We start from the raw sequence: 22,719 nt of genomic DNA on the forward strand, positions 1-22,719 counted from the left end.
TTCAGGGCAGGCTGGGCAGATGCGCTCCAGGGGGATTTCCATGCCTCACCCTTGCAGGCTTGCAGCATCTCCTTGCTCACGAGGCAGCTTCCCCCACTCCCCGATCCTCCCACTGCCCCCAAGGTGGAGCAAGGACATGAATCCCCCTGGGAGCCAAGAAAGATCCTCAAACCTGTGTCTTAATGTGCGCTGCTCCCACAGCTTGGCATGTTACAGGCCCAGCTCAGTTGTCACCTCCCACCAGCATCCCCGCTGGTAAGCGAGAGCCCCTTCCTGTGCCCACCGCCGCCCTCCCTGTCCTCCGCGGCCACATCCAAACCATTTTCTGCCTTGGCATGGATTCAGCTTTATTGCATGTTCTGCAAAGTCATAGCCAGATCCACAACCAGGTGGTCTGGCAGCAGGAAAATGAGAGGGCTCTCCTGCCTCCTCCTAGTGTTCGAGACACTCCAGCTCGGGCAGGACAGGCTGCGCAGGAAGGGCAGTGTCCTGGGCCACTGCCACCCCATGTCCCTGTGAGGTGGCAGGAGAGGTCAGTGGGATGGAGGTGCTGCTCTGCTCCAGCTCCAGGTGACCCAGAGTGAGAGAAGGCTTTCCAGGCAGGATCAGACTGCAAAGTGGGCAGCCGGTCCAGGCCGAGCCCCTTCTCACAGAGCCCCACATCACTGCCCGGGGCTCCTCAGGTCCCACACGGTGCTTGCAGAAACCCTGGTCCCCAGCACTATGGTGGTGGCAGGAAATTGAGGACAGCAGTGATGAATTCTTCAAATTTATCCTGATGGACTATGTGGCCTGCACCTTTGATGTACTGGACCTCCGCCTTGGGGAAGAGGCGCTGGATCTCCGGGTAGTCTTTGGAGCTGCAGGACAAGGGAACATGCGATGGGAAGCATGGTCAGAGGTCCATCCAGGTGTCTCTCCTCACCCTCCCCAGGCAGATGGGGATCCCGTGACTGACCATGTCCCCTTCCCTGCTGGGAAAGCCCAGGGCTGCCCCCAGGTTCCCTCTCGCTCTCCAGCACGTTGGTGTCACCAGCTGCTGGAGGCACAGAGCTCGCTCCAGGACCTTCCCCATCTCATGGGGTTTCCTCCCACCCTCGGTAGCTGCAGAAGAGCACAAGGGGTCAAACCACAGAGTTCGAACGGCTTCTCTCCAGTCCCACCTGATGTAGGGAGAGTTGGATCCTCCCAAGAAGAGTGCAGGGCCAGGATACGGCTTGTGGAAGGTGGGGAAGTTCATAATATCTGCCAAGTGGTGGGAAATAGCCTCCAGGTTCACCCGCCAGATGTAGCGGCCCTCCACCTCCACCAGGTTGGTGAGGAGGAACTGTCTCAGCTGCGGGAGCTGCCACAAAAGGGTATCGTAACGCTCTTCTGTAAGAGCAACAAGCCCTCAAGATGTCCTGGCACCCTCCATCGTCCCCTCCACCCCCTTCTGCCCATCTCCCATGCTGTCACATTCCCTATCACCCCTGCAGCCCTGGTGAGATGTCCTCCAGCTGCCCACGACAGTGGCGAGTGAGCAGGGGTGGAAAGAATCTTGTGGCCTTAAAGCCCTGTCCCAGGGACAGGGCCTTAAAGCTCTGGTCCCAGGGACAGGCTGGGAGCGGAAACCCCATCCAAGGAGTGGGATTTCCCACCTGGACCACTGGACGCAGCTGATCGTCAGCCATCTGGCGGGCCACAGAGCGGGGCAGACCATCCGGGATCTTCACTGACTTCATGGCAGAGATGTAGGCAGAGAATTCGGAGACTGGTGCGGTTGAGATGGGACTGATGTCTACAGAGATGAGGCGCTCCACTAGGTCTGGCTGGGGGCATAAGCGAGGCAGATGGATGCCAGCTGAGATCTCCCCAGTGGGACTGGGCATGGGGCTCCACTCCCACCCAGACTCCCTGAAGGCTTTTAGCTCCCTCCTGCCTCAGCAGAGAGCTCCATGTGCTCCTCCCCGAGTTCCTATTTCCCTGTGCCTTGGCACGAGAGATCTCCAAGCTCCCTTGCCATCAGTGCCAGAGGGACAGGGCAGAGCGTGGGCTGGTGGACAGAGACTTGCTTCTGCTCCCACAACCGGGCTTACAGCTCTGAGCGGGACAGCACCCCCGACCGTGGCGGAGAAAAGCCAGCTCCTGTGGGGCTGTGGGCAAGGCTGGCACCCATGAACAGCCCGACAGGTGCCACCCCCCTTCCTACAGCCTCCCGCTCCAGGAGCATCCCGCCCCCCACCAGCTCCCCCCACCAGCCCCGGGAGCCCTGCGCCTGCCGACCCGCTGCAAGGCCAGCGTCATGGCCGTCTTGCCCCCCATGCTGTGTCCCAGGAGGATGCACTTGGTGATGCCCAGGTGGGTCAGGAGGTGCTGCACGTCCAGGCTCATCGCTTCGTAGGTCATCAGCGGGCTGTGTGGGCTGCCGCCGTGATTCCGGGCGTCCAGCGTCAGCACCTGCCTGGGCAGGGGCACCGTGTCACCCCAGCCCCGGGCACTGCCCGCCCGTGACCCCCCTCCTCGGGGCGCTGCAGCCTCCCCCCGGCCCCAGGGTCTCACCTTGCCGCTGCCGCGGCGCACCAGCGCCCTGGCCACCGCCTGGAAGTTGCCGTGGCTGCCGAAGAGCCCGTGGAGCAGCACCAGGGGCGGCCGGTCCCCGTGGCCCCCCACCTCCGCGTAGGCCAGCGGCACCGCTCTGCCGGGGACAGGGTGGCATGGGGGCGTGGCCGGGGATGCGGGGACGAAGGGGGCGTGGTCGGGATGGGGGCGTGGCCAGGGCGGGGTGGGGGGGTAGGGCCAAGGGCTGCCCTGCTGGCAAGGAGGGTGGAACGGCAGTGGGGGCTGGGGCGTGGCCACGGTCAGGGGGAGTGGCCGGCGTCCCGGCCCCACAGGCGAGCCCAGCCCCTGGGGGGGGGGACGGACACCGTGGCGCGGAGGCGGGGTTAACGCCGGGGGGCGGGGCCCACCCCTGGGTAGCGGCCCCGCCCCTCCCGTCGGGACCCCTCCCTCCGCTCCCGCCCGGCGAGCGGCCGAGCCCTTACGTCACCACGGAGCGGGCGGCGGCGGCGGCGGCGGCCGGCGGTGGGGGGCGCAGCCGCCATGGCGGGGCGGCGGCGCGGGCGCGGGGCAGCCGGCGGAGCATGATGGCGGCGGCGGCGCACGGGCCGTGACGCACTGCGCGCGCGGGCGGCCCCGCCCCGCTCGGCTGCCAGCGGCGGGCGCCCTCTGGCGGCGGGAGGGTGCCGGGTTCTGCCTGCGCCTGCCAGACTCTCGGCGGCGGCAAGGTCACTGCCTGCCCGCGCGCTGCCTGCCGGGCAGGGAAACGGGTCCGTGTCCCCGTCCGCCGCCCCCCGCTCCCCCCCCCCCCCCTTCCCCGGCCCGGCCGGTGCCAGGCAGAGCCCCGGGCCGGGCAGAGCCGGGCAGGACCGCCTTGCCGACGCGCTGCCGATCCTTATCGCAGCTGCCTGCCTGCCTGCAGCGAGCGGGCAGCCAGGCGTGCCGGGCAGCGGGGCGGGGCGCGGCCCCGGGGGAATTTGACCCGCGCAGATCACCTGCCTGCGAGCGGGGCGGCGGGGGCTCCGCCGAGACAAAGCGCTGGGGGCCAGGCAGGCTCGGGCTACCCGTTCCTGCCTGCGGCTGCATCCGAGGCCGAGGGTGGGGAAACCTCCCGCTCCCGTCTGCCCGCGGGCAGCCTTTTCCCAAACGCTGCTCCGAGCCCCCCCGAGCGGGCAGCGGGGCGAGCCGCCCCCAGGGCAGGTTGCAGGCGCCTGGGGAGCCCGCTCGGCCCCGGGGAGCGCGGGCTCCGGCCGTGCACCTGCAGCAGCTCCTTCTCCCTTTGTCCCTGCCCGCTGGAGCGTGGCGGGGAAGGCAGGTGCCACGGCCGTGCCGAGGCGAGGGGAGCGGTTGTGCAAGGAGGCCTCGCCCCAGGCGCTGCTCTGGGGTGGGGGGGAGCCCCCCGTGTTCCCTTCCGCGGAGCCAGACTTTGGACCGGGCGGGCAGGGAGCGCCGCTGCCGGATTTCCGCGGCTGCTCCGCGGGCTCCCGTCCCGACGGCTGCCAGAAAGGTGCCCCCGAACGGGCAGGGGGGCGAGCGGCCCTCCCTCAGCAGAGACACTTCCCCCCCCCCCCGGGTGGGCGGACGAGGGGCTGCAGTGTGAGACCCCTGTCCCCAAATGTGGTGCTGCCGTAGCAGAGGGTGGGAGGTGGCTGCTTGGGGGGGGGGCTGTAGCCTCGGCGCCCCCTCCCCATACCCGCTGGGGTCCTGCCCCCCCCCCCCCCCTTGCCCCAAGGATACTCGGGCTACCAAAACAGGACACGTTTATTGACAAATGTAACCGGTACAGACCACGCGTAACAGGGACAGGCGGTGCCTGGCCGCTGGCTATGGTGGGGTGGGGGGGACGACGACACTGAGGGGGAGGTACCGTCCCCATCCCTGTCCCCATCCTGCCCCATCAGCGCGGGCAGGGGCACGCCGGGTGCCGCTTCCCCCGCCGACCCGAAACCGCCTCTTGTTTAACCGAAACCGTCTCTATTTACACAGCCCGGCCCTGACCCCGCAGCCGTCCCCGTCCCCTCCTTCGCGCCCCCCCCCCCGCCCGGATGCCACCGTCCCCGGTCCCCATAGAGGGCGATAAGGATCCCGGGGGGGGGGGGGGGAATGCCGGGAGGTGCCGGGGGGGGGCTCAGACATAGTTCCTCTTGTCGTAGCTGGTGACGGCGGAGCGCGGGGCAGAGTAGGCCACCTTGCCGGTGGGGTACCTGTCATCTTTGGGGGGGCAGGAGCAGCAGAGCAGGGCCCCCCCCCAGCAGCAGGAGTGCGGAGGCCGCCCAGCCCACGTAGAGCGAGGTGCCCAGCTCCCGCTTCTGCGCGTCAATCACCAGCGGGTTGTAGAAATCCCGGATGATCGTGTTGGCCGACCAGGAGACGGGGATGAGGGTCATGACGCCGGAGAGGAGGAAGACGACGCCGGAGACGATGGTGATCTTGGCTTTGGTGCTCTCATCCTCCACGCAGCGGGTGCACTGGGCGCCCACGATGGCCACCAGTAAACCCAGGACGGCCAAGACAATGGCCACCACCAGGAGGGCACGGGCGGCTTGCAGGTCCTGCGGCAGGGCCAGCATGGAGTCGTAGACCTTGCACTGCATCTGCCCCGTGCTCTGCACCACGCAGTTCATCCACAGTCCTTCCCAGATGATCTGGGCCGTCACGATGTTGTTGCCGATGAAGGCTGTCACCCTCCACATGGGCAATGCGCAACAGATGATGCTGCACAACCAACCCAGCACCGACAAGGCCACCCCGCCGATCTCCAACCCCATCGACATGGTGGCCGGTTCGCTGCCGCGCTCCGGGCGATGGCGGAGAAGAACCCACGGACCGAAACCGTCGCCTTCACCCGTCACTGCTCGCAGCCCTTGGGGGATCGGCTTACACCTGGGTGCACCTGTGTTTATAAGGGCTGGCGGGGCCAGCTCAAGCGCCCGCCCGGGGTGGGGTTTCACTGTTGGACGCTCCTCTCCGCTCCTCCGTCACCATCACCCACGTCCCACACCCTCCCCTTTGTTTGCAGAGATGGCGCCGGGTTACTGGAGAAGGGTGGGAGGGGGAGAGACGCCACCTGCTACGGCCATCCCCTTGGTTTCGGGGCGATGGGTACTAGGAAACATGGCCACCATGCTCATTCGGACCCACCGGACCCCCTTGGGGACCTGGAAATCCCTCGGCTTTGCCATTCCCCCCCAGAGGTGCCGGCAGGTCAGGGTTTGGTTTATTTCTGGAGTGTCTTATCAGTGCTCACATTTAACTGGGGTTCGGCAAGCGCCGAGCACCTTTGTGTCGCCGTGCAAAGTGCAACCCTTTCACTGTGCTGTGATGCTTGTTGTTTTGGCACAGCCGTCCTAGGGGAGCCATGGGTGCTCTCCGTGCCCGGCAGGGTGGGAGCAGGAGGGGGCCGGGCTGGGGGTCCCCCCCTGCCCAGCCCCCTCCTGCTCCCACCCTGCCAGGCAGGCAACACTGGTGGGGATCCCCCAACCGGATGGTAGATATCTTTACTCATCGTGCTCATATATTTTGGCCTTGAAGGAAGCAGATAACGCACGTAACTGCCCCGGCAGTGTCACCCCATCAACCCGAGCGGGCAGCTGGCGAAGGGAATAAAAAACAAACAAGGCAGGTGCAGGCAGGCTGCCGGCAGTCACGCTCAGACCTGGCAGCGGCAGCCCCATGGCTGTGGGGGTGCATGTGTCTCCCCCATCAACCATCCCCCCCAACCTTGCATGCCGGTGGTGGTGCCGGTATTTCCAGGTCCCCCCCTCCCCAGGAATGTGGTTGCTGGCCCCTGCCGGACATGGGCTTGCTCCTGCCTGTTCCCTGCCTGCACTGAAATCTCCCCTACGACTTATTAACTATTCAAGAGCGCAGCGGGATGCTGGCAGCCGGCATGGTGGTGGCAGCCCTCCCTGCTCAGGCACCTGAGGTCTGCGATGGGGGGGAGTCCTGTGTCTGCCTGGCTGTACCCCACAGCACCCTGACACCACATAGCCAGGGGGGTGTTGGCTTCAGGTGCCCCACAGTGCTCCGAAACCCCATATCTGGCTGGGTCAGCTTCTGCTGCCCTGCAGCATCTCATAGCCAGTGGGGTCAGCCTCTGCCACCCCAGAGCACCCCGACACCCCATACCTGGCTGGATCAGCAGTTGTCACCCCACGTCACCCCAGCACCCTGTATCCATCTGGGTTGGCCTCCAGCCCCTTGCAGCACCCTGTATCTGACCTCCAGCAGCCTGTGACACTCCAATACCCTGTATCCAGCCAGGTTAGCCTCTGCCAACCCATCTAGCCCCATTTTGGGGCATCCCCAAAAGACCCTTTATCTGGCCACGTGGGCTTCTACCACCCCATAACCTCCTGTATCTTGGCTGGGTGGGCTTCTGCTACCCCATTGTACCCTAATCACCCCACTGAGGGCACCCTGAGCCCCTCACAGCTGGCCAAGATTGGTGGCTGTGAGGGTACCCAGGGGTGACCCCATATGTGCTGCCAAGGGGGAGCCCATGCAAGCAGCACCCCAGGGATTTGCGCCCTTGTTGCTGGGGGGTGCTGGGGGTCCCGGCCCTCAGGGGCACCCTGGGGTGCCCGTGATGCCAGTACTGCCAGCAGGCGATGATGGGTACCGGGCCAGGCCTGCTGGGGTGCAGCTGGCACTACACTGCCAACCCCCAAACAGAGCGGGCTCTGGGCTGGCCGAGGGCCCCCCAGGTCCGCAGGCAGGGGTGCTGGCAGCATGCACCTCAGGCAGGGCTCTGCTGGTGGCCCTGGGGTGTGCGCGCGCGCACACACACACACACACACACACACACACACACGCAAACCCACACCCCCTCTGCCGGCAGGGACACACACACACACACACACAAACCCACACCCCCTCTGCCGGCAGGGACACCCGGACACGCAGCTGCACACATAGACAGACACATGCTCACAGACAGAGGCGAACAGGCACACGACGGTGCTACAGGTGCTCACACGCGCACCCCATGGTGCACACACGGCTGCAGATACAGCAGCACGTGCACCCACAGACACACATGGCTGTAGGGGCTGTGGGGCATGGGGGTTCCCCAGGCAGGGCTGTGGGGCAGGGGTAGGGGCAGGGTTATACTACAGGCGGGGGTGTGGGGCAGGAAGATACCCCAGGTAGGAGTGTGGGGTAGGGGGGGATACCCCCAGGTAGGCGTGTGGGGCAGGAAAAGAGGGGGATACCCCAGGTGGGCGTATGGGGCAGTGGGGATGCCCCTGGGGTAGGGGCTACTGGGGCAGGAATGGGGTGAGATGGGGCAGGCAAAGCACCGCAGCCCCCGACCTTGCAATCAGAGCCCCACACGCTGCGTCCCCACTTCGTCATCCCAAATTGCCCAAAGTACAGGCTGTGCACAGTGCCATGCCGGCCCGGGGCAGCTGCTGCTACCTGACTCACGACAGAAGAAGGGGCAAATCACCGGGGTTTCGGGGTGCTGGCCGCCACTGCCACACGCTTCAGGATGCATTCTTGTGGCGAGCAAACCGGCTTGCCAGTGTTTACCGAAAACAGCTGAGTGGGGCCAGCATCCCTGCGGGGGTCCTGGGAGCATCTCCATCCCTTCTGCTGCTGCATCCCCCACCCTGGTGAAACCCCTCTGCTCTCCCCCCGCAGCTGGGAAGGGCTTGGGAGTATCACCCAAAGCAGGTCCCCCAGGATGGGGATAAGGTGGGATGGCCGCATGGAGCCACCAGTGACATGGGGACAGGTTTGCACCCCCAGTGATGTGGTGACCCCAGATGAAAGTCAGACCCAAAGGTCAAGGGAGCATTGCTGGTTTGGTGGCCCACGCTGCGGGAAGGACTCCTGTACTGGCAGGGGGGGACACCCACTGCAGGCATCCCCCCATCCCCACCCAGCACCCCTGGGGGTGAGCAGGAGGTGACAGCAGAAACCGCCCCGGGCATCACGGGCCGCGTCCCGCTCACGTGCACCCAGCAGCCAGCACAGGTTTTGGGGTGTTCCCCCTCCCCTGCGGTCTCGGGAGTGACGGCGTGTTTCCCCCCCTAGGGGAGCTGGGCCGGGGCGGTAAATGCTGCCTCGGCTGCTTATATTTCAGGCGTGGGGCTGCTGGCTCTGCCCCGGCCAGGGCACACAGGCAGCCCATTGTTGAAGCCCCTTCTGCGGCGGCGGAGAGCAGGTAAGGCAGCTCCAAGCATCAATGGTAGCTCTGTCTGCCGGCGGGGTGGGGATGGAGCTGCCAGCTGCGCCGGCGCCCGGCCGGCACATGGGAAGCTGGAAGGTGGTGGGGGGCACGGTCCGGCGGGACCTGGCAGGGGGCTGGCAGCTTGCCCGAGGAATGCCGGAACGCCCGAAATCTCAGTGTGCTCAGGGCATCCCAACCCCGATGGCTTCAGATCAGCTTCTCTGGGGCTTTGCTGCAGCACCCTGCTTCCTCCGAGCATTGCCTGCGGGGGCACCCCCATTGCACCACTCGCATCCCCCTTCCTGAGCCGTGGCTGTCGTCTCCCCCATCCCTTTGACAAACACCTCGTCAGCACTTGGGCATATTTTCTCTGTTCAGAGATGCTTTTTGCTCAGCAAATTGGGCAGGGCTTTTATTTTCAGAGCGACTTCAGGCCGAAGGTCCCATTTCTCGCAGCAGCACTTGCTGCCTGGCGGCTGTGTCCCTCTGGGGACCCCACAGCTCCCGGCACACAGCTCCTCTCCTGCCGAGCCGATAAGACTTTGCTTTCCCCTAGTGGGAAACAACCTGACTCTGCATATTTGAGCCTGTCGCGGGGGTTTTATGTTGGGCAAGTACTTTTTTTGGGAACATTTAGTCTCTGGGCTGCCGGTAAATAATCCCCGGCCGCTGGAAGGGAGAGGCTGCCCAGCTCCGTGCCGGCTGAGCAGAAGGGCTGGTGCTGTGCCTTTCTCGGTGGATGTGAAGCCGGAGATCCCAGTGGATCACCGCTTGCCGGCAAGTTTTGCCAACATTTTTGGGACCTCGAGGTAGCCGGGGTGGCGAGTCTGTGTGCGGGTGCTGGGGCATGAGGGGCTTTTGGCTCAGCGGCATGTGGGCTGAGCCGGTGCTGGGTGTGCGCATGAGGTGGGAATGTCACATGTGTCCTGGGTGGAGATGTCCCCAAGCCTTTTTGCAAAGGGCTCGTGCCCCAAGCTCTCTGCCCGTGGGGTGTCCTCTGCCGTGTGCAAGGTCAGGGCGGCGCAGCCTCTGCCGGGCACCTGGTGTGCCTGGCTTCGCAGTGACACCGGGTTTAATGCCACCTCCCTGCCCAGGATGGCCTCACTGCCCAGCCATGGGGCTGTGGCACGTCCCCATCCTGATGAAGCAGGGACGATTGGTGGAGGGCATTTCCCGAGCCATGAAGACTGGTGGCTGATGTGCTGGGACGGGAGCTCTGATGTCGCTGACCCTGTTAGCATGCGGTAGAGTAGGACGGGAGCTCAGGCCCGCCCCCCCTGCAAATCTCACTGGATTTGGGGCAGGGCACCTGCACCCGGCTGGGTGCTGGGGCAGGTGCTGGGTGGCAAAGGCTTGGGATGGGGCGAGCACCCTGTTTTGGAGTGGAGGAGCTCCCTGCTGAGCGGGTGGGCTGTGGTCCCGTCACAACATGTCCCTGTGCCATGTCCACTTGTTGGTGGCACCAGGACGAAGCCAGGGCTGAGGTCCTGCAAGATGCACCCAGGCATCTGGGATGGGGCTGGTGTCCATGCAGTGATGGCCCCAAACGACATGTGCTGAGGTGCTTGGTGGTGCCACGGTCCTACCCATGCTGCACCAGCATCCTCTGGCTCAGTGGGCATTGGGGATGGCGTGCTGCCCCAAGGGTTGGCTGTTGCTCCTCCGCTCCCTGCCGAGCTTGTGTCCGTCTGTCCTGAGCAGTGCTGGCAACACAGGGCTGGCTGTGCTAGCTGGGCAAGCGTGTCACTGGGGGATGTGGGGAAGGGCATGGGAGCTGTTTCTGGGTGGCAGCCGCCAGTTTGAATATTTGTCACGTTCCAGCTTTAATTACAGTAATTGGCTGTCAGAGGGCTGTGCTGGCGCCTGCTCTGGCTCCGAGGGGGAGCATGAGCAGCTCAGGTGTTTGATGCTCAGTGCACAGAGGAATCCCTGTCCCCACCTTGCCATTTGTCCGCAGCCCAGAGGCATGTCCCCACATGCCTGTGGGGACATGGCCCATGCAAAGTGCACACACGTGTTGGCACGTGCCTGTCTCCAGCCACAAATAATTTGGTGGTTATAGCAGCTGGCTGGGAGGTGAAAGCCATGCTCAGCCTCAGGCAGAGTCCAGCCCTGGCGGAGATGCTCTAGAGACCCACAGATTAAAGGGAGCTCTTGACCATGAGGCTCCAGCCCCGGGGTGGTCACACTGGTATGTAAGCAATGCGGGCGCTCCAGCAGGACAGACAGATGAACGGATGGAGCATCGCAGTGTCTGGGTGGCTCCTCCGGCACAGGTCAGGCAGGCAGGACCCCGGCTTGTCCCCAGGGGTCAGGGTCTGCAGCAAGACCCGAGTATCCCTGAGTGCCTGGGCTCTGCCCTGCCTGCTCCTGCCGCGCCAGGCACTGGCATCCCCAGACCGGGCGCCATTGGCATCCTCATGGCACTGTGGTGCATGGACCACCCGGCTTATCCCACGGCATTGGGGCATGATACTTAGGGAGGTCCCGGAGTGGGCAGCGATAGCTCTAGAGCCTGTCGCGCTAAACAATTAGCACAAGTGATTGGATCGTATCGGTAACCCCAGTGCTTGGAAAAACTAAGATTATCTTAGGCCCTGTTATCTTTTCTAGAGGCCCAGGATTAAGCTGGGGTGGGAGAACGGTGCAATGTCCATCTGTCCATCCTTGCAGTCTGTCTGGCCTCGTGCTGCGCCTGCGCAGATGCTGGAGGGACTTTGGAGGTAGCGGGGAGGGGATGTGTGCGGGGGGGCTCATGGATTAAAGGAGGAGAGGTTGGGCAGTGCCCAAAGTATCGGCATCAGTATTGGCATTGGAATTGGCATTGGCATTGGTATCGGCACAGTCTGGCCAGTGGAAACGGCTGGTTGTGCCAAAATGCTGTCAGCAACACGCAGCCCTGCCGGCCCCGCTGCCCTGCCTGCACCTGGCACCCTCGTCACCACTGGGGCAGCAGTGGCGGCACTGGGACACCTCGAGGCCACCTCTGCCCCCCGCAGCCCTGACCCACTGAGCCTGGCCAGCACTGCAGGCAGTGCAGGCAGCGCAGGCAGCACAGGCAGCAGGATGTCGGCAGCGTTGTGACCAAGGGCTGCCGTGTGAACGGCGTCTCGGCAGTGGAGCACAAGGTGGGGTCGGTTTTGGGGTCTGCCCCCATCCCGCCCCGGGCAGCGCTGTCTCTCCTCCATGTGGAGCCGGCAGCCGCTCCAACCGGTTTATGGGTCTGGGCGGTGATACCACGCGCCTGAGGCCTGATGGAGGGCTGGGAAGAGCTGGTACGGATGCCAAGGAACAAACAAGAGCTGCTTGTGTCCTGCCGGGCATGGAGCCCAGCAGTGGGGCAGGGACGGTGTGCTGCTCCCCCAGCACAGGGCCGCAGGGGGCTGGAGGGTGGACTGCTGCCGGAGCAGCCACCCCCACGAGCTCGGGGGAAACTGAGGCACGAAATCGTGGAGGGACCCCATCTGGATGATGGAGCAGGAGGTTGTGGCAGTGACAGCAGAGACATCCTGATGCCCAGATACTGGCTCTTCCCCTTCAGCATCCCAGGCTGAGCCCCAGCAGGTGCCCTTGGCATCTCCTGCCTGCCCACAGGCAGCAGTGGGATGCACTCCTGCGCCTGGGTGGCCTGATGCCAGTCCCCTGTGTCGTCCTCTGTGGGAGCAGCCGGGATAATAAGTGTCATCGCTGCAGGGAGAAATGCAAGTGGAAGAATCCTGGGAAACTGGTTTTACCCCTCCATCCGGTGCTGGCGGCAGGACGGCGGCTGCGGCGGTGCTCCTCCCTCGGCAAAGGCATATAACGCCTGCCATGGTCCCGGCAGCCGGCACTGCGCTGTGGGAAGTGGGCAGGGGTGCAGGCGGCAAGTGATGGCCTCCATGGGGCTGCAGGTGCTGGGCATTGCCCTCTCTGTCATCGGCTGGTTGGCCTCCATCCTCTGCTGTGCCCTGCCCATGTGGCGGGAGACGGCCTTCATTGGCAACAACATCGTGACGGCCCAGATCATCTGGGAAGGACTGTGGATGAACTGCGTGGTGCAGAGCACGGGGCAGATGCAGTGCAAGGTCTACGACTCCATGCTGGCTCTGCCGCAGGACCTGCAAGCCGCCCGCGCCATGGTGGTGGTGGCCATCGTCTTGGCCGTCCTGGGCACCCTGCTCGCCGTCGCCAGCGGCAAGTGCACCAACTGCGTGGAGGACGACACCGCCAAAGCCAAGGTCATGATCCTTTCCGGCGTCATCTTCATCGTTGCTGGCATCCTCATCCTCATCCCCATCTCCTGGTCGGCCAACACCATCATCCGGGACTTCTACAACCCACTGGTCACTGATTCCCAGAAGCGGGACCTGGGGTCGTCCCTCTACGTGGGCTGGGCAGCCTCCGCGCTCCTGCTGCTGGGGGGGGGGATCCTCTGCTGCACCTGCCCCCCCCCAGGGCGAGAAGCCATACTCTGCCAAGTTCACAGCTGCTCGCTCGCTGCCAGCCAGCAACTACGTCTAGGAGTTGCTGCGCCTGCCTGGACCCCCCGAAGCCACACCAGGGAGCTGGGACCTCCCGGGGTGCCCCTGGCCCACAGCCCCCCCTGGCCGGGCTGGGGGCTGGCCGCGAGCCGGGGCCTGGCCAGGAGCCGGGGCAGGGAGGGCTGGGCGCCGGGGCGGTGCAAGGAGGGGGAGACAGAGCTGCCTTTGTTCACTGGGGGATTGAAGCTGGTTCTTTAATCTCGGTTGAGATGGGGAACAGGGAGATCCTGTCCTGGCTGTCCTCCCCCCGGAGGGGGTCCTGCTCGCCCTGGAGCACCCAGCCATGGCATTTTCTCTGAAAAACCACCCGATCCCCACCCAGAGCATCTGCTGGCTCCCAGTATCAGGGTGTGCCGCACGGTGATGCAGCTCCCAGCGCTCCCCGGGGGCCTGTCCTGCGGGTGCCATGGGGCTCTCACCTGGTAAAACCCCCCAGGACGCATCCATCAGGGTGGGCAATGGTGCTGATGGGGACACCAAACCTGTCCCACGCTGTCATGAGATCGCGGCGGATCTGCAAGCCCCAGCAGGGTCTTGAGGGGCAGTGAGGGCTCTCACCTGCCTGTACCCTAAATTTTTACTTTGACCTACTTTCGGGGCTTGGAGCGGCTGTACAAATGTGTGATTTCTCGTGGCAGCTCCCCGGGGCGGGGGCATCATTATCCTGGGAGTGGGAAGGCAGCGGCTGGGCTGGGAGAACCGGTCGGGGAGGTGGGAGCAGGACTGTGCACCCGCATGGAGGGGGGGGTGACTCCCGGACCCGACCCCATCCCCTTGGGTGCACACATCCATGGTCCCCCTCAGCAACCACCCGAGCTGGGTGCCCGGGCCAGGGGCAGGAGGAGGTGGCTTGCGGTGGCCCCCCCCCCCGCTGTGCTGCCATCCATCCCCGTGTCGCAGCCTTCCCACATTAAACAGCAGCTGCTCAGACCCCGCTGTGCTTCGTTTTCTTTACCCTCTCCAACACCTGCCTCAGTGGTGGGACAGCCTGGTGCTCCTGTGCTGTGGACCCCCATCCCCCTGAGATCTCCCAAATCTACTCCCTGAAGCTTGCCACGATCCCAGCAGACCCCTGCTCTAGCCCTGGCATCACCCACCGCTCCCCTCCCCAGGCCAATCCAGACCCTTGCTCCCCGGGAGGGGGTGACAATGGGTGCCTCCGTGGCACAATGCCTTGGCGGCCGAAGGTGGCGTTGGAGCTGCCCCACGCCTGTCCCGGTGTGATCTTCTCACCCGAACAGGAAGGTGATGGGCGCTGGCAAGGGCGGGTCAGGGCGTGCTGGCCCCGGGGCTACCTGACAGCCCGGCTGGGAGCACCCCCGGGCCAGCGTGGGCAACACCAGGTGTTTTGCCTATCTCGCTTCCGGCATGACAAGTTGTGCCAGGGCGCAGCTGGTGCTCCACTGGCTTGGGAACATCCTTCCCTCCTGCCTCAGGGTGCGTGGGGACGATGGGTGACGGCTGCTGGCTCTGGGTGTCTCATCTGGGTCAGGGGGCTTGAGGGCTCCCAGCTCCCCCATCCTTTCACTGGGAACAGGAATGGTGGAGAACGTTCCTGCAGCCCTGTGCTGCTGGTGGCTGGGTGGAAATGTTAGCATGATGATCCATCAAGCGTCCCTGCCGGGATCCATGGGGCCACCACTTGTCACTGCTGTGGGTGGTCATGCACCCCATTTTGGGTGTCTCTTGTGGTCCCGGTCCTGCTGGCTGGGGAGGGTGCCTGGGATGGGTTCCCATCATCCTGGCCCCCTGACCTCCCAGGAGGCTGCTCTCCCTTTCACGGGGAGAGGGACTTTCTTTTTGGCCCAAAGGAGTTTTCATGGCCCAGGGGAGGCAAAGTCGCAGTGCTGGGTGTCCATCGGGATGCCAAGGGATGAAAGGTGCTGGGGAAGGAGTGGGGACGCAATGGGGGAGGAGAGGCTGGAGAAACCGAAACCGGGACTGGAGAAATGATGGTGAAACCTCCTGCAAGTGCCGCAGGGTGTGCCAGGCACAGCTGATACCCCGCTGCCGCTCGGGGCTCATAAAAACTCAGCTGGTCCCAGCCGCTAAGCACAAGTGCAAGCACCCATGGGTGCACTCTGCCCCATGGCAGTACAGGGGCTCTGCTCCATGTGGGGCAGTGATTTGGGCTGAGCCAGGGGCCATGGTGGCCATGTGTGACTGTGGCGGAGCCATTGGCGTGTCTGGCGTGTCCCCCTGTACCAGCCACCCCTCTTCCAGGGGTGCATGACCCTGGGCTCTGTAACCCCTCGCTGGGGGGTTGCCCTCCCAGTGCTGCTCCCAGTGTGAAGGAAGAGCGGGTATTGCTGAAAGTGCTGAGCACCACAGCCAGGATCAGAGGCAAACCTGAGCTCTGACCCATTTCCAGCACCGCAGAGAGAAAATCCTGGGTCCAAAGGGTGCTGCAGGGCGGCTGCCAAGGGCAAAGCAAAACCTACCCTTGAACAGGGAGCAGACGGTGCCACGGTGAGGGCAGGGGGCTGCCTCGCCTGCCCGTGCCCCCAAGTGCAATGCTTGTGGCCAAGGAGGCTGAAGCACCAGTAATGGAGCAGGGCATGGGGTGGGCGCTGTGGGGTGGCTACCACGGCAGGACGTGGGGTGGGTGGGGTCTGTGCTTTGGAGTGTGCTGGGATGGGCACAGTGAGCCCCTCATCCTGCTCCCCGAAAGCCATCCCCTCCCTAACGCTTGCCATGCACTCAGCCCAGCTGGGTTGGGGCGATGGCAGAGGACTGCCCTGTGCCGTGGGGACATTGTAGGGGGAAACATGACACACGGGCGCTCCTGCACCTCAGCCTCCTCGGGACCTGGGTGCTCAGTGCCACACGTGTCCCCATATTGACATGCAGCAATGCCCCATGCCACACATGTCCCCATGCCATCCTGCAGCAATGCCCCGTGACACACATGTCCCCATGCTGATCTGCAGCAATGCTCTGTGCCACATGTGTCCCCATGCCATCCTGCAGCCATTCCCACCCAGATGGGGAACAGGTTGCATCCAGCATAAAGGCCATGCTCTTCAGAAAGCCCACCTGGCTCCGGGGCTGTGTCTGTGATGGCTGTGCCCTGTCCCCGCAGGTGCTGTTGATGGCAACGATGACGATGCAGCTGGGTGGGCTGATGCTGGCCGTGCTGGGCTGGCTGGGCTCCATCCTCACCTGCGCGCTGCCCATGTGGAAGGTGACAGCCTTCATTGGCTCCAACATTGTGGTGGCCCAGGTCTTCTGGGAAGGGCTGTGGATGAACTGTGTGTACGAGAGCACAGGGCAGATGCAGTGCAAGGTCTACGACTCCCTGCTGGAGCTCACCTCCGACCTGCAAGCAGCTCGTGCCTTGGTGGTCACCTCCATCTTCGTGGCCTTCTTCGCCTTCCTCACCGCCATCTCAGGTGCAGACTGCACCCGTTGCGTGGATGACAAAAGCACAAAGACCAGGATCTCCATAGTGGCAGGTGCCATTTTCGTCCTGGCCAGCATCATGCTGCTCATCCCCGTCTCCTGGTCTGCTAACAGCATTGTCAGCAACTTCTACAACCCCATGGTGCCCGAGGCCCTCAAGAGAGAGTTGGGGGCTGCCCTCTACATCGGCTGGGCCTCTAGTGCCCTCCAGCTCTTTGGCGGGGGCATCCTGTGCTGCTCCGGACCCCTGTCCCAGCAGGACCCCTACCCCAAGAAGTACAGAGCGGTGAAAACCTGCAGTCCGATGGGCTACCCCATGAAAGACTATGTGTGAGCCACTGCGCCCGGGTGCCAGCCCAACAGAGAGCACCACCGTCCCCATCCTGCCTCCATGTGCCACCACCCCCCTCCCTGCCCACATGCTGCCTCCTCCTGCCCATCCCCATGCTGGCCGCACCGCCAGCACAGTCCTCCCACGTGTGCCCTTCCCCGGTGTGCAGGGGCTGTGCTCACGATGGACTATAAACATCTCAGTGCCACCAAGACTGCCTGGGCTCATTTTGAAGCGGTGTGGTGGGGAGAGGATGGTGACGTGTCCCATGGGTATCGTGCCCTGCCAGCCTGCTGCCAGCTCAGGGGCTGCTGCACCAGCGCCTGGCACGTCCCCAGGAGCATGCGGCAGTAGCCAGCCAGGGCGCTCCCTGCATATCCCCCAGGAGGGAAACTGAGGCAGGGAGAGGGTGCTGAGAGCCAAGAGGGACATGGGGGGACACCAGGCTCCCAGAGCTCGGTCCTTTGAGCCCCCAGGGACTGGGAGTCAACCCCAGAGAAAGGCCAAATCCCTCCCTCCCTGGCTGCTGGGCTCCCTCCCCTGCCCCCTGCAAAGGGTCCACAGCCCCCCTGCTCGGGGAACACCACACGGCAGGCAGGCAGCGGAGGCAGGAGGTTTATTCAACAGCCAAGTGCAGGGATGGGGACAGCCACGACCCCCAACTGCCCAGGGGACAGTGCTGGGGACAAACAGGGGGAGAGGGGAGCAGGGCAGCTACCCACGATGGGTGCAGGGACCCCAAGACCTGGGGGGGCAACGCAGAGGGGTGACAAGAGCCGCGGGGAGGACGAGTGTGGGAGATGTGGGATGTCCCGGGTGGGGGACAGGGACAGACACAGCCACTGCCTCTCGCTGGGGAAGAGCTCCTGAGGGGAAGGAAGCAGCCTATTCCTCTGGGCCATGGGAATGGGATGAGCAGGAACAGGTCTGGGGGAAAAGGAAAAAAAGAAATATCCCAGCAAGAGATTTGGGTAAAAAGCTTCCCAAGGGAGCAGTGGAGGAGGAGGAGGGGTGGAGGCAGCATGGCAAGGGGCTTGGGGAACAGGCTGGGCAGGCGATGCTGGGTGGCTCCTGGGTGGGGAGCGGCCACAGGCTCCTGAAGTCCCCTTCAGCCTCATTTCCCACCCAGACCATTAACTACAAAGCTGTCCGAAAATGAGAGACTTAAAGCAGCTGTTGCAGGATGAAAGGCTGGTGTGGTGCTTGGAAAGCTTCTCCAGCTGGGTGTCACCTTGGCACAGCTGCTCCTGGTTTGGACATGGAGGTCTCCTGCACCTCAGGGTGCATGGGGTTAACTCCTGGGGAGGATGAGGATGGGGGACCACAGGATGTGGCAATGGGTACCCACCTCCAAGAGCCCCCAGGCAAAGACCACGGGGGTCTGGGGTGGGGAAGATGAAGAAGGATTCTGGTTTTGACCATGAGGGCTGAGAGGTGGGCATGGCGGGGAGAAGACATCCTGGACAGGACATGGCTCTGAACAGCCAGGTGGGTCTGCGAGATGTCACGGTGAGGGCCAAGGTGTTGGGGACAGTACCTGAGTGTCAGAGCTAATGGTGGTGCCCATGAGACCCTGGTGAAACCAGGAGACCCTCCCCATGCTGAGGAGCAGGCAAGGCCCCCAGGGGCCAGACCTCAGGGGGAAGGAGCCAGGGAAGAGAATGGGGATGCTCCCCAAAACTGTCGTCATCCTCCAGCAGCCCTCCTGCTCTGGGAGGGGGTCACTGGGCTGGGTTTTACAAGGGGCCGAGTGCTCCCCCCCCTAGAGCTGCATCAGGTCTCAGCCCTCCTCGAGGGGGAGGACAGGGCATTTCCGATAGATGTAGACCACCCCAGAGATGTAGCCGGTGCCCTGGGTACTCTCCTCCTCAGAGGTGGCCCTCTCCCAGCGCTCCACCTCCTGGGCCAGCACCTTCTGCCAGGCTCCCTGCCTCTCCAGCCTCTCCAGCGCTGCCTCCAGCTCCACCTTGTACCGCAGGTTCGAGGGGTTGCTCCTTGTCGTCAGGCAGAGTAAGCCTCCTGTGGGGAGAGGGGACGGGTGACGCTGATGCTGGGTGTCTCCGCTGGGGATGGCATCCCCTCGGAAAGGCGGGGGGTGAGGGGAGGCAGCGGGACCCTGCCAGGAGTCAGCGGGCAGGCCAGCGGGCAGTGGTCAGGCAGGCCAGGAGGCCGGCAGGCAGGGGTTGGGCAGGGCATCGCACCTAAGCCCATGCTGTCATGCACCCGGAGTGCCACTGCCACGTCCTGCCGTGTCCCCCTGCCTGAGCCCGGCCGGCAGGCAGGGCCAGGGACCGGGCAGCCGCAGCACATCCCTGCCTGGACCGGGCAGCAGGGACAAGGCCACGTCCTGGCTGTGCCACGGGGCCAGCGTCCACCGGGACCTGGTGTCGCCGTCCTGCCAGCCCGGGGGTCCCGGCGGGGAGGCGACAGCGTGGGGGACGCGGGGACACCCCCTCACCCGGCTTGGTGACACGCAGCAGCTCCGGGACGGCCGCGCTCGGCACCTGCCCCTCGCCCAGGGCCCCCACCACCGTCACAGCGTCATAGTGCTCTGCGGGGACACGCGCGGCATCACCGGGGGGCGGGGGGGGGGGACCCTCCAGGGCAGCATCCCCGCCCCCGGTGCCGGCCCGTTACCTGCGGGCGCGGGCAGCGGCTCCCGGCCCAGGACGCAGGGCCGCAGCCGCCGGTAGAGGCCGGTACTCCGCGCCCGCTCCAGCATCCCCGCGCTGCCGTCCACGCCGTGCAGGCAGCGGAAGCCGCGGCGGTGGAGCTGCGGGGACAGACGGACACACGGCACCGTTAGCTCCCCGCCCCACCCCGCCCCGTCCCGGTCCGTTCCGTTCCCCCCCCGTTACCTCCCGCGCTACGAGGCCGGTGCCACAGGCCACGTCGAGCAGCCGCGCCCCGGCGGGCGGCGCGGGGAAGGCGAAGGCGAGCGAAGCGGCGGCCAGCTCCGGTGCCCGGTACTCCAGCGCCGCCACATCCTGCGGGGGGACACGGCGGTCAGCGGCGCCAGGGAGGGGAGGGGAGGGGAGGGGAGGGGAGCGGAACGGCCCCGGTACCTGGTCGTAGCGGGCGGCCCAGCCGTCGTACAGCCGCAGGCGCTCGGGCAGCCCCCCGCTGCCGTGCACCGCCGCCACCCGCTCTCGCACCCCCGCCGGCAGCCGCATCCCCCGCCGTCTCCGCGCCCCCGCCCCGGATACGGCCCCCAGCGCCCCATTGGCTCCGCGCCCCCGCCCCGGATACGGCCCCCAGCGCCCCATTGGCTCCGCGCCCCCGCCCCGGATACGCCCCCCAGAGCCCCATTGGCTGCCGGACCTTTGCCGTCACCTCCACCGCCTCCGTCCCGCGCCGTTAGGGGGAACGGCGAGCCGGGCGCGACCAAGTGCGCCGGAGGGGGAGGCAGGGGGCAAGGAGCAAGTGGGCCGGGTGTGACCGACTGCCCCAAGGGGCCACAAAGTGTCCCGAGGGGGTGGCACCAAGTGCCCCGGGAGGGTGACCAAGTGTGCTGGGTGGGGTGACACCAAGTGCCCTGGGGGGGTGACCAGATATCCAGGGATGGTGACACCAAGTGCCCGGGGGAGGTGACACCCAGAGCCCTGGCAGAGCTGGCACCAAGTGCCCCAGGGCCACCGTTCTCTCCCTGCGGTGTCCCCAGGCCCCTTCCCAGCCCGCTCCTGGTGAAGACCCCCCGCTCTGTCCCTTGCACGGCTCAGGCGCTGCTGCCTTATCCCTCGCGTTACTGGTGTCCCACGCAGGGTGACTCTGCTCCCTGGACAGGTCACCTCCTGCCCGGCCCCTTGTCCCAGCCCCGCAGGGCCCTGGTGCTGTGCTGTCACCTCCGCACCTGCATCTGCACCTTCTGCTGCTGGGACTCACCACCCAGCGCCAAGCGAGTGGTGACCACGCTCCCCTGCCACCACCTGAACCCACCGTGTCCCACCACGGGTGGAGGTGACATCCTAACACTGAGCAGCTCTCCCAGCCCCCCCGGGGAAGGGGACACCCTCCCCCGGGGCAGGTCTTTCCTCTCCTGATGTGTCTGCCCATCTGCAGCTGCCCAAGCACTCCTATGGGGGGGTCATTCTGCAAGGCCCCTTGCCCATGGACAAGGTGTGAAGCAGCGGGCAGGGCTTGGGGACGGAGGACAGGAGCGTGGACCCCCAGGGCTGGGAAGGAGGAAGAACATCTTGGCTATATCAAGTTTGGGTTTTGCTCATGGGAAGCACGACAAGAAACGTCACTGAGTGCCAACGCGATGCATGGGGGGCTGGTAAGATATGTCCTCTGGGTCATCCTTCTCTGGAATGCCTGATCCAGGTGCCCAGCATTTGTAACGTGCCATATCCAGCTGATTAACGAGAGATGTTCGTTAGCTCTTGGGTAGATAGGACCCCAGCTGGAGGTACTCTCTGTGGGAGGTTGCACACTTGTTGCTTGGTGAGTCTCCGCTGCATTGTGAGTGACTCCTGTCTTCTGCTGAACCGACCTTTGATGTTCGTGGTGGAGGTTGTGAGACAAGCTCTGGCTTGGGGGAACTACCCTCAACTGTTGTGACCCATCACTTGGCTTCTGGCTTCTTCCAGGAGCGAAGCAGACAAGTCCAGCCGCTAATTAATGACAGAAAGAAAATGAGGGTGCCCTGAAGGAGCCGGTGGCTGTCCCGAGCTGGTGGCTCTCATCATCTCCTGCTGTGCTCGGCACCTCGGGCACCTTGCTGACACTCCTCTGTTGTCCCTGCGTCCTCCTGGCCACCACCCGGGGTGGTGGCCGCTTCACCGCCATCCAGCTGCTCCGGGGCCGGCAGCCCCGTGGGGACCTGCCCACGGTCACGCGTGGGGGCTGGCTCTGCCCCCGGGCTGGGCAGTGCTGGCCGGGGACCTCGAGAGGGAGCCCTCCGCCCACGCTCCGCCACCGCCGGCGGGGCACTGCCCGGCGCCCGCCGGGACCCCGGTGCGGCAGCCCGGTGTCATCCCCGGTGACATCCTCCGAGCATCCCTCGGGGGCGGGGGGGTGGCAGAGGGGACACGTGGGACTGCGGGGGGCGGCGAGGGGTCGGACCCAGGAGAGCAGGGATTGTCCCCACCTGCGCCAAGGACACATGGATGGCTCCTAGAGGGGGTCCGCGGGGGGCTGCAACCCTGCCACAGCTCCTGCCACTGTGCACCGGCACTTCGTCCTCTCTGCAGCTGCCCGCACGGGTCCGATCCTGCCCCCTCCCTCCCTGCCGAGTTCCACACCTCCTGCCCAGGCACTGCGGTGACCACCAGACGGCTTTGTGGCCAGGCCTCTAATAACGGCTTTCACACTCCCAACATGGTTCCTGCCACTAATTGAAGCCTGACCTTCGTTTACAAGAGAAACCAGAGGCAGGGTACACCGCCAGCAGCCCCCCACCCCTATCTCCACTGCCCTCTGGGCTGCAGCTGGGTTGTGCCTTCCCCGAGCCTTGACCTGCACAGATCCAGTCCCAAATTAGCCAGTGCTTTTCCAAACATTGCCTTCCCTGGGCTGGCTCGCTCCACCATGCTGTGCACAGCTGTGCAAACAGCTTTGCTCTGCGCCCTGCGTCACGGCGGCTTTGGGCTGGCTTGGACCCAGCACCGGCCAGCCAGGCTTTGGACCAGACCCAGTGCCAATGTTGGAGGCCACAGGCTGTCCCCCGAGGATGCATGGCAGAATGGCAGGGTCCCCCCAGGGCGTGGCACCAGGTTGCGACAGGTTAGAGCTTCCCCAGGACCGGTGCCAAT

General features: G+C 65.0%; 5 protein-coding genes across 7 annotated transcripts; 2 read left to right on the forward strand and 3 right to left on the reverse strand.

Moving 5' to 3' along the window:
* Window positions 1–330: 330 nt before the first annotated feature.
* ABHD11 (abhydrolase domain containing 11) lies at window positions 331–3,624 on the reverse strand. The gene is made up of 7 exons (XM_030027000.2): window positions 3,409–3,624; window positions 3,158–3,289; window positions 2,542–3,018; window positions 2,266–2,439; window positions 1,641–1,811; window positions 1,164–1,345; window positions 331–860 (listed from the first exon to the last, which is right to left on the reverse strand). Exons 1-7 carry the CDS (start codon window positions 3,622–3,624, stop codon window positions 722–724), a joined length of 1,491 nt encoding a protein of 496 aa, XP_029882860.2. The 3' UTR covers window positions 331–721.
* Window positions 3,625–4,281: 657 nt separating this feature from the next.
* Window positions 4,282–5,425, reverse strand: CLDN3 (claudin 3). Its single transcript, XM_030029271.1, is given in 2 exon segments — window positions 4,282–4,777; window positions 4,779–5,425. Coding segments are annotated over 2 exon segments (645 nt in total). The 5' UTR covers window positions 5,313–5,425; the 3' UTR covers window positions 4,282–4,666.
* A 3,108-nt stretch (window positions 5,426–8,533) lies between these two features.
* Window positions 8,534–17,198, forward strand: LOC115347619 (claudin-4-like). 3 transcript variants are annotated; one of them, XM_030029173.2, is made up of 2 exons: window positions 8,534–8,707; window positions 16,316–17,197. In XM_030029173.2, the coding sequence occupies exon 2, from the start codon at window positions 16,325–16,327 to the stop codon at window positions 16,967–16,969; it is 645 nt and encodes a 214-aa protein (XP_029885033.1). In that variant the 5' UTR covers window positions 8,534–8,707; window positions 16,316–16,324; the 3' UTR covers window positions 16,970–17,197. The 3 variants fall into 3 exon arrangements, with proteins under 3 accessions (XP_029885033.1, XP_029885030.1, XP_029885031.1); XM_030029170.2 differs by lacking the exon at window positions 8,534–8,707 and adding an exon at window positions 8,886–9,490 and having other exon boundaries at window positions 16,316–17,198; XM_030029171.2 differs by lacking the exon at window positions 8,534–8,707 and adding an exon at window positions 9,329–9,522.
* LOC115347620 (claudin-4-like) lies at window positions 9,583–13,323 on the forward strand. Its single transcript, XM_030029174.1, is given in 2 exon segments — window positions 9,583–13,142; window positions 13,144–13,323. Coding segments are annotated over 2 exon segments (630 nt in total). The 5' UTR covers window positions 9,583–12,582; the 3' UTR covers window positions 13,214–13,323.
* A 369-nt stretch (window positions 17,199–17,567) lies between the features above and the next one.
* Window positions 17,568–20,160, reverse strand: METTL27 (methyltransferase like 27). Its single transcript, XM_030029205.2, has 5 exons — window positions 20,032–20,160; window positions 19,825–19,953; window positions 19,604–19,739; window positions 19,425–19,517; window positions 17,568–18,985 (listed from the first exon to the last, which is right to left on the reverse strand). The coding sequence occupies exons 1-5, from the start codon at window positions 20,137–20,139 to the stop codon at window positions 18,747–18,749; spliced, it is 705 nt and encodes a 234-aa protein (XP_029885065.1). The 5' UTR covers window positions 20,140–20,160; the 3' UTR covers window positions 17,568–18,746.
* Window positions 20,161–22,719: the final 2,559 nt, after the last annotated feature.

This window comes from Aquila chrysaetos, chromosome 10 (assembly GCF_900496995.4).
Source record: "Aquila chrysaetos chrysaetos chromosome 10, bAquChr1.4, whole genome shotgun sequence".
NCBI classification, from domain to species: Eukaryota; Metazoa; Chordata; class Aves; order Accipitriformes; family Accipitridae; genus Aquila; species Aquila chrysaetos.

Excerpts from the sequence above, each read along its gene's own strand:
- ABHD11 (XM_030027000.2), bottom strand. The coding sequence starts at position 3,624 with ATGCAGCCGCAGGCAGGAACGGGTAGCCCGAGCCTGCCTGGCCCCCAG. Across the intron at positions 3,290-3,408 it reads GGCAGCGCGTCGGCAAGGCG|GCAGCGCGCGGGCAGGCAGT; the intron begins GTCCTGCCCGGC and ends CCTGCCCGGCAG. Across the intron at positions 2,440-2,541 it reads TGCGCCGCGGCAGCGGCAAG|GTGCTGACGCTGGACGCCCG; the intron begins GTGAGACCCTGG and ends CTGCCCAGGCAG.
- LOC115347619 (XM_030029170.2), top strand. The coding sequence starts at position 9,317 with ATGTTGGGCAAGTACTTTTTTTGGGAACATTTAGTCTCTGGGCTGCCG. Across the intron at positions 9,491-16,315 it reads CAGTGGATCACCGCTTGCCG|GTGCTGTTGATGGCAACGAT; the intron begins GCAAGTTTTGCC and ends CTGTCCCCGCAG.
- METTL27 (XM_030029205.2), bottom strand. The coding sequence starts at position 20,139 with ATGCGGCTGCCGGCGGGGGTGCGAGAGCGGGTGGCGGCGGTGCACGGC. Across the intron at positions 19,518-19,603 it reads GCCGCTGCCCGCGCCCGCAG|AGCACTATGACGCTGTGACG; the intron begins GTAACGGGCCGG and ends GTGTCCCCGCAG. Across the intron at positions 18,986-19,424 it reads GCTGCGTGTCACCAAGCCGG|GAGGCTTACTCTGCCTGACG; the intron begins GTGAGGGGGTGT and ends CTCTCCCCACAG.